The sequence below is a fragment of the Bactrocera tryoni genome, chromosome 4 (genome assembly GCF_016617805.1).
Source record: "Bactrocera tryoni isolate S06 chromosome 4, CSIRO_BtryS06_freeze2, whole genome shotgun sequence".
NCBI classification, from domain to species: Eukaryota; Metazoa; Arthropoda; class Insecta; order Diptera; family Tephritidae; genus Bactrocera; species Bactrocera tryoni.
In genome coordinates this window covers 56641432-56654248 of record NC_052502.1, presented here as the reverse complement: position 1 = coordinate 56654248, position 12817 = coordinate 56641432, and the positions used below count along the sequence as shown (strand labels likewise).

At 34.4% G+C, this 12817-nt stretch overlaps 2 protein-coding genes across 3 annotated transcripts in view; both read right to left on the bottom strand.

Annotated features, from left to right (window-relative positions):
* Positions 1-6399: 6399 nt before the first annotated feature.
* On the bottom strand, positions 6400-7944 carry LOC120775176 (uncharacterized serine-rich protein C215.13-like). The gene has a single exon (XM_040105230.1). The coding sequence runs from the start codon at positions 7917-7919 to the stop codon at positions 6666-6668; it is 1254 nt and encodes a 417-aa protein (XP_039961164.1). The 5' UTR covers positions 7920-7944; the 3' UTR covers positions 6400-6665.
* Positions 7945-7994: 50 nt separating this feature from the next.
* Positions 7995-12817, bottom strand: part of LOC120775174 (voltage-gated potassium channel subunit beta-2) — a 166130-nt gene continuing 161307 nt past the window's right edge. Inside the window, exons 7-10 of one of the 2 annotated variants that reach the window (XM_040105226.1) lie at positions 9024-9151; positions 8608-8954; positions 8308-8526; positions 7995-8240 (exon numbers count right to left, since the gene is read on the bottom strand). In XM_040105226.1, the coding sequence (XP_039961160.1) occupies positions 8139-8240; positions 8308-8526; positions 8608-8954; positions 9024-9151 (796 nt within the window). In that variant the 3' untranslated portion in view covers positions 7995-8138. The remainder of the gene's footprint in view (positions 8241-8307; positions 8527-8607; positions 8955-9023; positions 9152-12817) is intronic. The other variant, XM_040105227.1, reaches the window with a different exon arrangement.

The following is a 12817-nucleotide window of genomic DNA, read 5'->3' as shown; positions in this document are numbered from 1 at the left end:
TACCTAACCACAGATGAATCACAGACATATGTATTTGCTTTCTTTGCTCAATGTTTGACTCAGTTGCTTTTACTATTTTCTCGCCACTCGAACACGGTAGGAACTTAACAGATAAAGTTATGGAATATTTTAAGTAGAAACATTCTGAACTATAGGAAAATAGGTGTTAACGATTATCCGTAAGTGGAAGGTAGACTAGATCGTCAAAGTCACTTAACCATATTCCCCAAGATTCAATCGGATTAGAAGGCTAGCTGGTTCCAAATGAGGTTTCAAATTAATTCAGTATAATGTAAAAAAAATAAAGTAGGAATAAAGTTATTGAATGCTTAATCACGTAAATATTGTTATCGAACTAAAGAGATCACAAAGAATTTTAGTTGAATCCCAAGCAAGCGACATATCGGTTAAGTTACCGTTTAGTTACCCAATATCGCTACCTGAGATTTCGGTTAAAGTTTCTATGAAATCACCGGTTAATTAACCAAATGTGCTACCTGAGATTGGTGTTAAAGTATGGATTTTATTAAAGCCGTTCCCACGACAGTTGGGTCTACGTAACCGGAACGGACCCGGATTTTTTATCCCGTCAAGGACTATTAACTCGGCATAATTCTGTCGCTACAACAACATTGCTGTTAAACTTTCTATGAGTTTCTTGACACCAAATTGGTGACTCTAACCGAAAGTCTTGTGTACGTGTGATGGTTCATTCCTTTCTTACATAAAGACCTTATGATAAATTCTTCCAATATTTCAGCGTTTCAGTAGCCGTGACTTGTTGAGAAATATACCGTGTTCAGAGTTTCACCTGTTTAAAAAATTAGTAAACGAATATTATATACCATACAATTCCTTACAATATATGTAGCTCTCGAACTAAAGAAGTTTGGGAAAATTTTTAGTAGAAATTTTTTTGCGAAGAGTTGCCACCCTCGTACTGCAGTTATAAGTTAAATACTAACACATTTGTAGCAAAAAGTTCAATGGTAGAGTCATCTCCACCAAACTCTCAGCAACATTTCCCAAAACTATTTAAGCAATATTTTATGTCACAACAACAACCACAACTGAATTATTAAATGTAAAACGAATCAAACCCAATTGTAATTAATTACTAAAAATCATTAAGCAAACGTTCGTATTTATAAGTTTCATACGCTTGACGCCTCAGGACGGAGTTTTCCCAATAACAAATCAACACTTCACAAGAAAGTGAAGTTTTTTCTATATTTTTTGTATGATTCATGAGAGATTTTGATTTCGCTTATATTTTTTAATTTATTTGCTTTTATTTTGAATTTTTCATATTTTTAATAATCACTACATTTGTTAAGTATAAGGCAAACGCAACTAAAATATTTGTTTATTAATATTAATAATATGTTTTCATGAATTTCGTTAATTGAACAACTTTCTTGACTGCTTTAACGTTAGCTGATATCATGCGCTTACTTGACGACAATTTTTTTTACTAAAACTAATGTTAAAGTTTTTTTGTTAATAACAATTTTAACGCTAGAGCAAATGAGTTAGGCGCTCCGTTTTATTAGCCAAAAATATTGTGTGTCAATATTTCACTTTTCTTACACACTGTGCTTACGTAGCTTAATGAAATTATTTTTTTTTTTTTAAAACAAATTTTTCTGTTCCTTATTTTTTTTTCATATATTATTCGTATATAATTTTTGTTTTTTAATTATAATTATAATTTGCTATTTTTTTATTAATTATAATTATAATTTTTATTTTTTTTATTATTTATAATTATAATTATAATTTTTTTTATTAATTATAATTTGTTATTATTTTTTATTTATTAATCGGTTTTCGTATTTGTTTTGGTTAGTGTAGGCGCTAATAATCAACTGTTATTATTTTACATGAAATCACAGTCCGTATGTGAGAAAGAACGTGTAAATGTTTATGCATAGCTTTAATTAAATCCTTATCTATATTTTTTTTAAATTTTTTTTAAGCATTTAATTGTTTAATATCCTTGTTGGTTTTGCTATATTTTTTGTGTTAACAATTTAAATGAAAAAATTAATTTGCTCTTAATTTTTATGCCGTTACGTTGTGTGTATGTTTTCATGCTATTGAAATGCTATGTGTTTCGTAAATTAGGCATTTATTCGTAATTTAATTTTTTTTATGTAGAATTTTGTGTACTTCGAGAATTTGCTTGCTTATAATGTCGTCACAACGTTTTAAAATTTTTATTTTTTAATTTACAGTTTTTTTTTATTTTCTATTTATTTATATCTCTATTTAGACTGTTCTTAGAACAAAGAATTTTCCCTTATAAAATTTTGAAATTGTGATTTATTTTTTAATTTTATTTTTTAATAGTTGGAAACGGGTTCGAAAGCAGAGATTCTTAAGGTGAGGTTAGAAACAAAAATATTGGAATTGTTCCTTTACATACTCTGTTTGAAGGTTAACAAAAATGTCTGAATGTTCAAAGAAACAGCGAAATGTGTTGGGTTTGGCGTCTAACCGCATTTAGTTTGTAGGTTTTACGTTATGTTTAAATTAATTTTTTTTATAATAGTTAGCATTAAATATTTGGCTTGATTTCGTTTGCGAGTGTTTTCAGTTGTTGTATTTTATGGCGAAATTTAATTTTAGTGTTTGTTCAATATTTTTTAATAAATATATAACTGTAAGTATTCATGTTTTAGTTCCATTTCATGCGCAATATTTACCAAACGGTTGCAGCTGCTATTTACCGGTATTTGTTATTATATTGTCTTCGAAGCAGTTGTAAATGTATGTTTATAGGAATAGGAAAAAAGTCGTGTTTTGTTGCGTGAACTTAAAAGTGGGTGATTTAAAGTTAAAAACATAAAAACATCAAGTAATCTTATGACAAACTCGCTCAGCTTTTACATTTAGCGTCTTTAGGTTCTTGAGAAATAAAGCTTATTCCGGTAATTGTTTACTTTATTGAACAAAATCTTAACACTTTAATTATATTCAAGGAGTTTTTGAAGCAATATGGCATGTAAATATGCTTATTTCGAAAGAAAAGGTTAAGGAGTTATATACAGTTAGAATTAAAAAAAAATCGACTATTTTTATTTTATTTTCTTAATGTACATATATTTCAGAATACACACAGAAAATTTCATATCGTTCCAGTGAATATTTCCGAAGTTACGCGCAATTTTGAAAAGGCGTTTCAGAGTGTTTGGAAACCCAAAAAAGCCAAACTTTAAACGCGTTTTTCTCAAAATGATACCTATTTCAAAAGTCGGTGACCAAGATTATTCCAAAACGCCTAAACCGATTAGTCTCAAATTTTAACACGAGCTTTCAGATATATTTTTAGTAATTAATATTTCTCAGCGTTAAGTACTTTTTTTAACAATTTAAGCCTGAAATGTTGGTCAAAACTCAATTTTTTTTTACAAACCGCCATTTGTTTATTCAAACAATTTATATACATATAATGATATTCATCAAAAAGTTCTCAATATTGTCACTACCTAACCACAGAATAATCACAGACACACTATGTATATTTGCTTCCTTTGTGTAATGTTTTGCTTAGTTTCTGCCACTATTTTCTCGTAACGTAGGAAAAAAGATTTTATTTTCTTTAATTCCATCCTTAATCTCATTGGTTTCTTTATTTCAGAGGATTAAGTTCAGAGTTATAGTGGTCACCCCAAAACGTCTTTTTTGAGAGTAGCTCCCGGAGATCAGCTAATACTAATACTATGTCTTAGAGCACAGTTAAAAGATACCATAATATATGTAAAAGATTTTGGATCCATAAATTGAAAAAGTACACAGATCTACAAACAAAACAATAAAAAACGTTAACTTCGATTGCACCGAAGCCATAAAACCCCTCACAAATACTAAACTTTTTTTTCCATTTTTTTAAATTTTTTTCTGAACCATCAACATCTCAAGAATATTGTGTTAAAGTTTTAGGTCATTCGGAGAAAAACTAACGAAGTTATAGCAGGTTGAATAACGGTACCTCTAACTAACTGCGCTGAGTGTACAAAACTTTGAATCGATTTTTCCAAATCTGTCATTTTTAAAGTCGGTGACCAGCCTACAGAAAAAACTACCGCATCGATCGTTTTGAAATTTTGTACAAATATTCTACATATACATAGCTCTCGAATGACGTCGAGTTTTTCCAAAAATTATAATTTCTAAGAATTTTACAATAGCAAATAGGTCGATTTTTTCGTCTAAAATCGTCATTTTGGCTTGAAAATAGTACCAAAAATTGAAAAATTGAAAAATTAAAAAAAACTCGACGTCAATTGAAAGATAAACTAATAAACTAAAGAAAACATTTTGATTCTTTGATTTCAGGTGATCCAGTGATGCTGTAGTCTGGTCACCGCACAACAACTTTTTTTCGATGTGCCTGCAGAGATCGACGATAAATCCGTTATTCCTCGCTATTTTTCGATAAAACTTTTTTTTAATAATCCTTCAAATGTTGTACTTTCATATAATAATAAGTAAAATAAACCTACGGCAATATTTTTTTCTAAAAAAATTCACGAAAAAAGGTCTTTTTTCGACGAAACAAACCTTACCCCCCCTTAAGTAATGCTTTGGGTAATAGCTCATACCAAATTTCTTTAAGATTTCTCTTCAAATCAAAAGTTTTCCATACAAGCCCTTTGTTCAGATCGTTCAGTTCGTAATGCAGCTGTATACTATAGAAGAGAGAAAGATCGACTGAACTCGCCTTGCTGATCATTTATGCATTTATTTTATAGGCTCCCTGACATTTCGTTCGTATTACAAGCTTCGTGGCAACCTTAACCCTCCTTATGGTATACAAATTGTCTGGTTGCCCGATGCCCATGATTTGGTTAATTAGTTTCCAAGAGGTAATGCGACGTCATGAATATATTTATAGACAGTTTTTTTGCAAAGTTTAAAATGTGTTTTACTACATATGTATATATAGGTAATGAACATTTAAAATTGGCCTACTACGTAGGTAAACACAATAGACATGCTTTATCTATTTATGAGACAGCTGAGCAAACCCAATAGTCTGGGCATCAAGACAGAGTGCCCATTGTAAAAAAACATCATATGTGACCTGGTCTACGAAAAGGGGGCTAACGTGCGAAAACTAGTTTTCTGGGAAAAGTTGTTAAAAATAATCGTCAGTTTCTCGTTATCTCATTAATTGTTCTCCTTTTTTTTGACACCTAAGCCCCCTTTTCGGAGACCAGGTCACATATTTTGAAAGCATATTATTACCAATAAACTCGTCTTTGGTTGCACATCAAATTGGGACTTGCGTAACAAAAATGTAAAGGCATTAGGTAAAACTGGTCCATAGTTTATGCCTCTTTCAAGAAAGTTTCAAAAGTAAGGTAATGAAAGGGATAGAGATATTACTATTACGGTTTTCCACTTCACTCGATTGAATTGAATTGAGGCAATTCCAGTACATATCAGTCCAACTATTTTTTGGTACTACGATTTCCAACTGTTTTCGGTCAAAGTTTGATTGATGTTGCCAACGTGAAAAATTAAGACTTAAGCGATAATTAAACAGCAATAAGCTTTTAAATTTGATGATTGGTGATTGAAGAGAAGCAAAAGCTGCAAAAATTGTATATTCTTCTAAAAAAATATTAATTAATGTTTTTGTTACAGAGTTGTAAACCGTATACCAAAAAAAAGTTGAGGTTTGACAGCACTTCAACCGACATTTGATTGATTGAGTTGAATGCAGTCGGCTTGAAATCCGTAGTAGGGGTCTAAAAGTTGGTTCTTTGATGACCCTTGGCATATCTTGAAAATGTAACTATCAAGTTTTTATCATGGTACCGATTGTGCTTGAAATCAGTAAACCTGTGCTATCCTGTAACGCCGCAGGCTATATAGATCAGAGGTTATGAAACATAAAGTTATTGACTAAGACAACTTCCATATAAACGTAAGGAATTTAGGGTCAAATTGATCACTGATCACCGGAAAATATAGAGAAAAAAGTAACATGATGTATTTACTGAGCTCACATGTTTCTCACTGAGAAGAGTTTCTAGGTACGAAGCAAACCTTTGGAACCATATTTTCCACTTCTCTGAAAAGCAAAATAACTATTGATAAGTTGACTATTTTAGAATAACTTATACATAAAATCGGTTAAAGGATTGCAGTAGGTAATGTGTCTCCGATAATAAGTAAATTAATAAGTGACGGTGCTTTTTATTGTAGAGATTTGACTACTTTACTATTGTGAAATTTTTTTTGGTGAGAAAAAGTGTTGTTATGTAATTTTATTTGTCAGCGAGTGTGTTTGAAATGTGTGTGTTTATGTATTGATATTATTATTAAATTTTAGTTATTTTTATTGTATTAAATTTTCGCATTAATGTTTATTTCTGAATAATTTATTGTTATAATTTAAGCTTTAATTATTATTTAATAAATGTTTAAGCTATTTTATAATTATAAATACTTGACTAGTTATATGTTACGATAATTTTAAATTTTTTCTAATTAAATTTTAAAAATTCATAAGCACTTAATTGCATAACGATGTACAAGAGCATCAAGAATACACATGACTCGACAAAGTCCACTGCGCTTGCGAACGCATAGAAATACTCGACTACCTTTTACCTTTTATTTTAACACACTTTATTGTTGCATAATATTATTTAAAATGCCATACTCGTACGCCGTCCACCGCCGCCGCCGCCGCCGCCACCCGCACCCATACGGGATCCACCACGCGGCAGTCCACTATGCGAAACGCTGCGGCCCATTCGCGCCTCGCTACCGCGCCGTTCACGCGCCTTCCGCAACAGATCGCTCGTGCTCGGCCGACGGCTATCACTCGCGCTGGATGTACCGCTGCGCTTGCACGACATAATGTCCGACGTAGAGGAGCGTCGTATATTGCCCGAATCGATGGCATACGGCGACAGGTAGTACGGCGAGGGCGAACTGGCCTGCGAACGCGAACACATGTCGTAACGATTGATGTGCAACAGCTGCGAACTGGAATGATTGTCGTCTTCGTGTGAGCTATTGCGACGCGACGAGTACGGTGATTGCGGATAATCGAGCAGTAGATTCTCCGCTTCCTCAGCATCGACCGATTCGATCTTCAGATAGGGCGGCATACGATTGTTGATGGCTGTGCCGCCACGGCTACCCAACGGCGTGGCGGCGTCCAGTAAACCGCTACCATTCGCATTATCGGTTCTACCATCTCCCTCGCCAGCGCTACCGCCGTCGCCGCCGCCGCTTTTGCTGCCACCACCGCAACCGCCCAGCGAAGACGATTGGGAGTGCGAATGTTTGTTGCCGTTACGCAAGCCCGAATATAGAGATTTGATGTGAAAATCGAACGATTTGAAGTTGAGCAATGAGCGACGCTTTTGAGCTTTCGGTTCCGTCTCGGCGCTGGCATCGCTGGTTGGTATCAACACGCAGCCGTTATTGTTGGTCGGTGTGGTGGCGGTTGTGATGGCGTTGGTTGTGGCACTTAAACTAGTTGTGTTGTTGTTGTTTAATGAATCTATTTGTATAATCGCGGTTGAACTATCTAAGCGTGTTGTAGTTGTTGTGGTTGTTGTTGTTGTGATGCTAGCCGACGGTGTTGCAGCAGTTGCAGTTGCTGCTGTCAGCGTTGCGGTCGCAGCGTCTAAATCGTAAATATTTGTGGTGTTGTCGACTAAACTACTAACGGTATTATTAATTAACAAACTTTTATTGGTTGTAGATTTTAATAAGTGTGAAGAATGGTGCTGTTTTTGTAAAATTGCTTGTTGTTGTTGTTGGTCTGTGTAATGCACATGTAGCGGTTGCTGCGCATGCTCCGGCTGATGTAGTAGTAACAATTGTTGCTGTTGTTGTTGTTGTTGCTGTTGTAGTTGTAAGTCATGTTTACTTATTGTTGTTGTCATTGTTGTACTACTTAAACTAGTTTTACTACTAATCGCTTTCAAAAATTTATTATCGTTATCTAAGGACCCCTTTTGTCACTGAATAACACAGAAACCCTGCTTTGACGCATCCTTCGCATCGGCCTCCTCGCAGAACGCCTCTTCCTCATTTTTCGGTGACTCTGCCCCACAAGGGCCGCCGCCACTGAGGCTAGGCGGCCCCTGAGGGCAGGCTGATTGTCACCGAAGTGCGAGTGTCGATATCATTGGCGGCCGCACCGGTTTATTCTCTAATATGCGCTCCAACTCCATCAAGACGCTGGTTGAGAGGCGTGGCAGTAACTGCAAGCACAAAAAATTTTCGCCATTCTAGAAAACAAACAATTAAAGCTTAATAAAGCCGGCTAACCTGCAAGGATTGCAAACTCTGATGCAATTGTTCCGCCGAAGTTGCACCTAGAAGCAGACATTGCACCGGCTCGTGCTTGAGTGACCAAGCAATTGAGAGTTGCGTTGGACTGCAACCCAATTTCTCAGCCAGTGCTGCCAAATCGCGCAAGCGATCACAATGCCGACGCCCCTCGTCCACACGATCTTTACCCCAGCTGCCTTGTGGCGATAAGGCCGCCTGAAAGACAAAGATAGTCCATAAAACAAAAATACAGTGAACGCGGAAGGAATTATTTTCTTAATTTCACCACAAACTTACATTTCGGTTAATTTCATCCTCTGTCCATGAATAACTTTGACTTTTCGTCTTGAATGAACCCTTTGGCAGAAATAGTTTTTCGCCATTTTGCGTATCGGCCAATGCCATTGAAAGCGGTCCCCAAGCCATTAGGCCCACACCAATCTTATTGTACATTTCTGGCAAATAGAGCTCGCACTTCTCGCGACAAAACATATGGTACTCTGATTGTTCGACTATTGGTGTAATGCAATTGAACTGTCGGCAGTTAGTGTAGGCTTCCATAATCTCGACATGTGACCAACGTGCGGTGCCCCAGTACATAGCCCAGCCCTGCTGAATGACATAGTTCATGGCACGTACAACTTCTGTGCGAAAGAATGGACAGGAATTAGGAAGCCATTGAATTGAAACTGAAAACTGTTAACATTACTCACCTTCCATGGGGCACATAGCGTCCGCCTTGTGTATAATCACAATGTCTATATATTGCAATTGCAAACGTTGTAAACTGGCTTTGACACACTCGATGATGTGCTTGCGTGAAAGGCCACGTTCTTCGGATCTGCAGACGGAGAATAAAAGATGTTATGAAATGTATACAAGATTGTAAGAATATAAAGCGATTTTTCCTCACTAACAGTGATAGTATAATGGACCATATACTTCAACTATAATGGTTTTGAATAGGGACTCTACCTCAAGTAATGCCGATCTTTAAATTGGTCTTTATGGATGCTAAATTTTAAGTATTTTAAGTGGTTGGTCGTTGCTACAGTGTATAATAGTTTTGTTCACCTAACGGTTGTACGTATCACCTAAAACTAAGCGAGATAGATATAGGCTTATATAGCATATATATAAATGATCAGGACGAGAAAAGTTGGAATCCGAGTGACTGTCTGTCTGTCCGTCCGTCCGTGCAAGCAGTAACTTGAGTAAAAATTTAAATATTTAAGTATTCAGGTTTCTTAATGAAAAAACTGTAATCGGACCACTGCCACGCCCACAAAGCGTTTATAAAAAGCCAAAAGTAAGGACTAACTTAAGACATAAAACTGTTATTCGGCACAGGGGATCGCAGTAGGAGGGCGCACCTGTGTTGAAAAAGTGGGCGTGACCCCAGCCTCTAATAAGTTTAATTACATATCCCCTAAACTGCTGAAACTACAAAAAAAAAATTTGCTCCGATTTGAATTGGAATATAACCCCGCTCACTCACCATATAACGGTACTGTTTAAAACTATTAAAAACGCAATAAATCAGTAACTAATTACGCCAGGCACATTCAATTATACCTTTTTTTAAATTTTACCTTCCGGAAAATTGGACAATGGACGTGGCATCACACTCTTTTTAGTGAAATTCCATATCTCGGCAACCGTCCGACCGATTTCGACTAAATTTAGCACGCAGCATCCTTCCATTTTCCTATATTACAGTATGAAACTGGGCGAAATCGGACTACTTCTCATATAACACAATTTTAAATTCCACTAGATTCTTTCACTTTCTAGGTACAAATCAAGAAGTAATTAGTATAACGGAATAAAACTTTGCACTAGTAATTCCTTTAGGGTGTGTTACCGTACAACCAAAAACTGTTCAAATCCAACAGAAACTGTTTAAGACCCTAGGTGCGAATATTTGGACCCCATTATCTTTTGATCGAAAATATCGTTCAATGTGTTAGATATATAATTGAATTGCAAATGCCGCTTGTTATATTATACTTTTAGAACAAAATGTTCATTTAATAATTATTGTTTAATGTAATCATTTTTCAAAGCACCAACATATTATATACATATGTAACTAAATATTATATTTTATATTCATTAAGTATTTTAAAATATTTTCAGATTATATAGTAAAATCGCATGCGAGATCTTTTATTTGACACCTCAATCGCCAAATTGTTGCTAATTCACAAACAACATTTCAAGGAGAAGCAACAACTACTGTAATGTAGTAGGCATGTAGCGAGTGCATAACCCCTTCTCTGTGCTGCGTAGCACATCGCAGGGAAAGGAGAATGAACACAAACAATGCACACCTTCACCACATACGACAATCACAACATCATCAGCGCTGTAGTGGGGAACTCTGCACAATTGGAATTCTTCAATCGCGATCGGTCAGCGGTCAAATTGCGCGTCGGTTCGTGTTGCGGGAAAAATAGTAATAAACTCTTAAGAAATTTATAGCAAAAGTGCTTTTTAATTATTTTGTTCAATTTAAAATCTAAGTCAGTGTTGTGCAAATTAAATTAAAAGTTAAATAAATATAGTGACAAGTTAACTTAAGTGTGAAAAGTTGTAAGTGTTCTAGTAAAAGCAAAAAATGTGCGTAAAGTGAAATAGAATAGTGTGTATAGTTTGTAATTCTGTTTTCTATGATATGTTTGTGTTTGTTAATGGTGTTAATATGTAGCAAGTGAGAAATCGAATATTGTATATCATTCATAAATAGTGCTTTAGTGAATTAGTGAAATAATTGCCATTTAAATATATTTTATAAAATGTGAAGTCGCTGCGTTCGTTTTTTCGGTGGTCGTCGATCGTCGTTTTCTAAATAACCAACAACGTTGTTCGTATAACAAACAAACAAATAACATCAGTCAAGGAGAGCAATAATTTGTCTGCTGTAAGACTTCATTATTTGCATATTTCTAAAATTTGATGAGAAAATTAAAATAAAATTGAAAATTTTACTTGAAATAATTATAAAAAATTTTTTTGACATATGATTTGGAAAGGGTCATAAAATAAATTTTTAACTGATTTTATAAATTTAGGAAAAGTTATATTCATTTATGTTTTAAAGGCGTATATCCACTTGAAAGTAAAATAAGCATACTTTAATTTAAAATTAAACTAAAAAACACGCTTCTAAAGCTATTCAAACTTAAAAGTTAAAAATTAAACGTAATACCAAAATTTGTACATATGTCGCTCAACTAATAGATAAATACATACATATATATTTTTTTTAAATAGTTATACTATTTGTATATGGAAATGTATCAAGTTAGCCGTTTGTTAAATACAGAAGGAAGCGCCAGAAACGCTATAAAATATATATTTAAATGATGAGCTTGGCGCGCTGAGTCGACATAGCCATGTCCGTCCGTCCGTCTGTCTGTATATACGCAAACTAGTAACTGAGTTTTTGAGATATCCTCCAGAAATTCAACAAACGTATTTATCTCTCTAAAAAGCTGCTCACTTGACGGAATCACAGGCCGTTTTTTGTCGATTTCGTCCTTTAAATGGTTGCAATAGTCAGGAAGTCTGAAGCTGAAGTGGATAGAAATTTCCTGAAAATACATATAAATGGCATATGTACATGCTGAAAGATCTGTATTAAGTCCTTATATGGGAAACTTTCTTTGACGAGGTATCTTAACGAAATTCGGCATGGATTAATAGCGAAACCAACGGTTGAACTTCTGTAGAAATTTTTCAGATGGAGTTACTATAACATATAGCTGCCATACGAACTGACCGATCGGCAGCCGGTTCTTGTATGGGAAATTAATTTATTTGACCACGCAATCTGTACAATAATGAGCAACGGATGATGAATCACAGAGAAATGTTTCAAATCGAACCATTTGAGCATATATGTATGTATGTACATATGTACATTAGAAAAATTTATATCTCGCTTCCAACTACTTGAAAAAATATCTTGTTCCTTAGATTTTGTAGGAAATTGAATGTTCTACAAAGAAGGTCTCCATAATTTTTTCGTAAACCCAACCGTTTGAAAGATATTAGTAGCATAGTTTGATTATTTTTGGGAAAATTTTTTATTTATGAATTTTATAACTCAATGAAAAAATCATTATGAATGATGAAACTCATAGGTTTTTGGAGAGGCTTTCTTAGAGGTGACTTCTACAAACCTATTTTTCAGAGTACCAAACGAAATTTTTTTTTTTTTTTTTGAATCACCCTGATGTACATATGTAGCTGCCATACAAATTGACTAATCAAAATCAAGTTTTTGTGTAAAATCTAGAATTTCAACGATATTATAGCTCCGATGCAACCGATGTTAACATTTTTTCTTGGCTTTCCTTACTCCTACGTCATCCTTCCATATACATACATACATACCTCCAGTCAATTGTATTAGCAGTTAACATATGGAGATCAGCGTATGATTCAAAATAATTTTCTCAATTACAGAGAGACTGTAACATGGATTACCGTTAGTTTAATT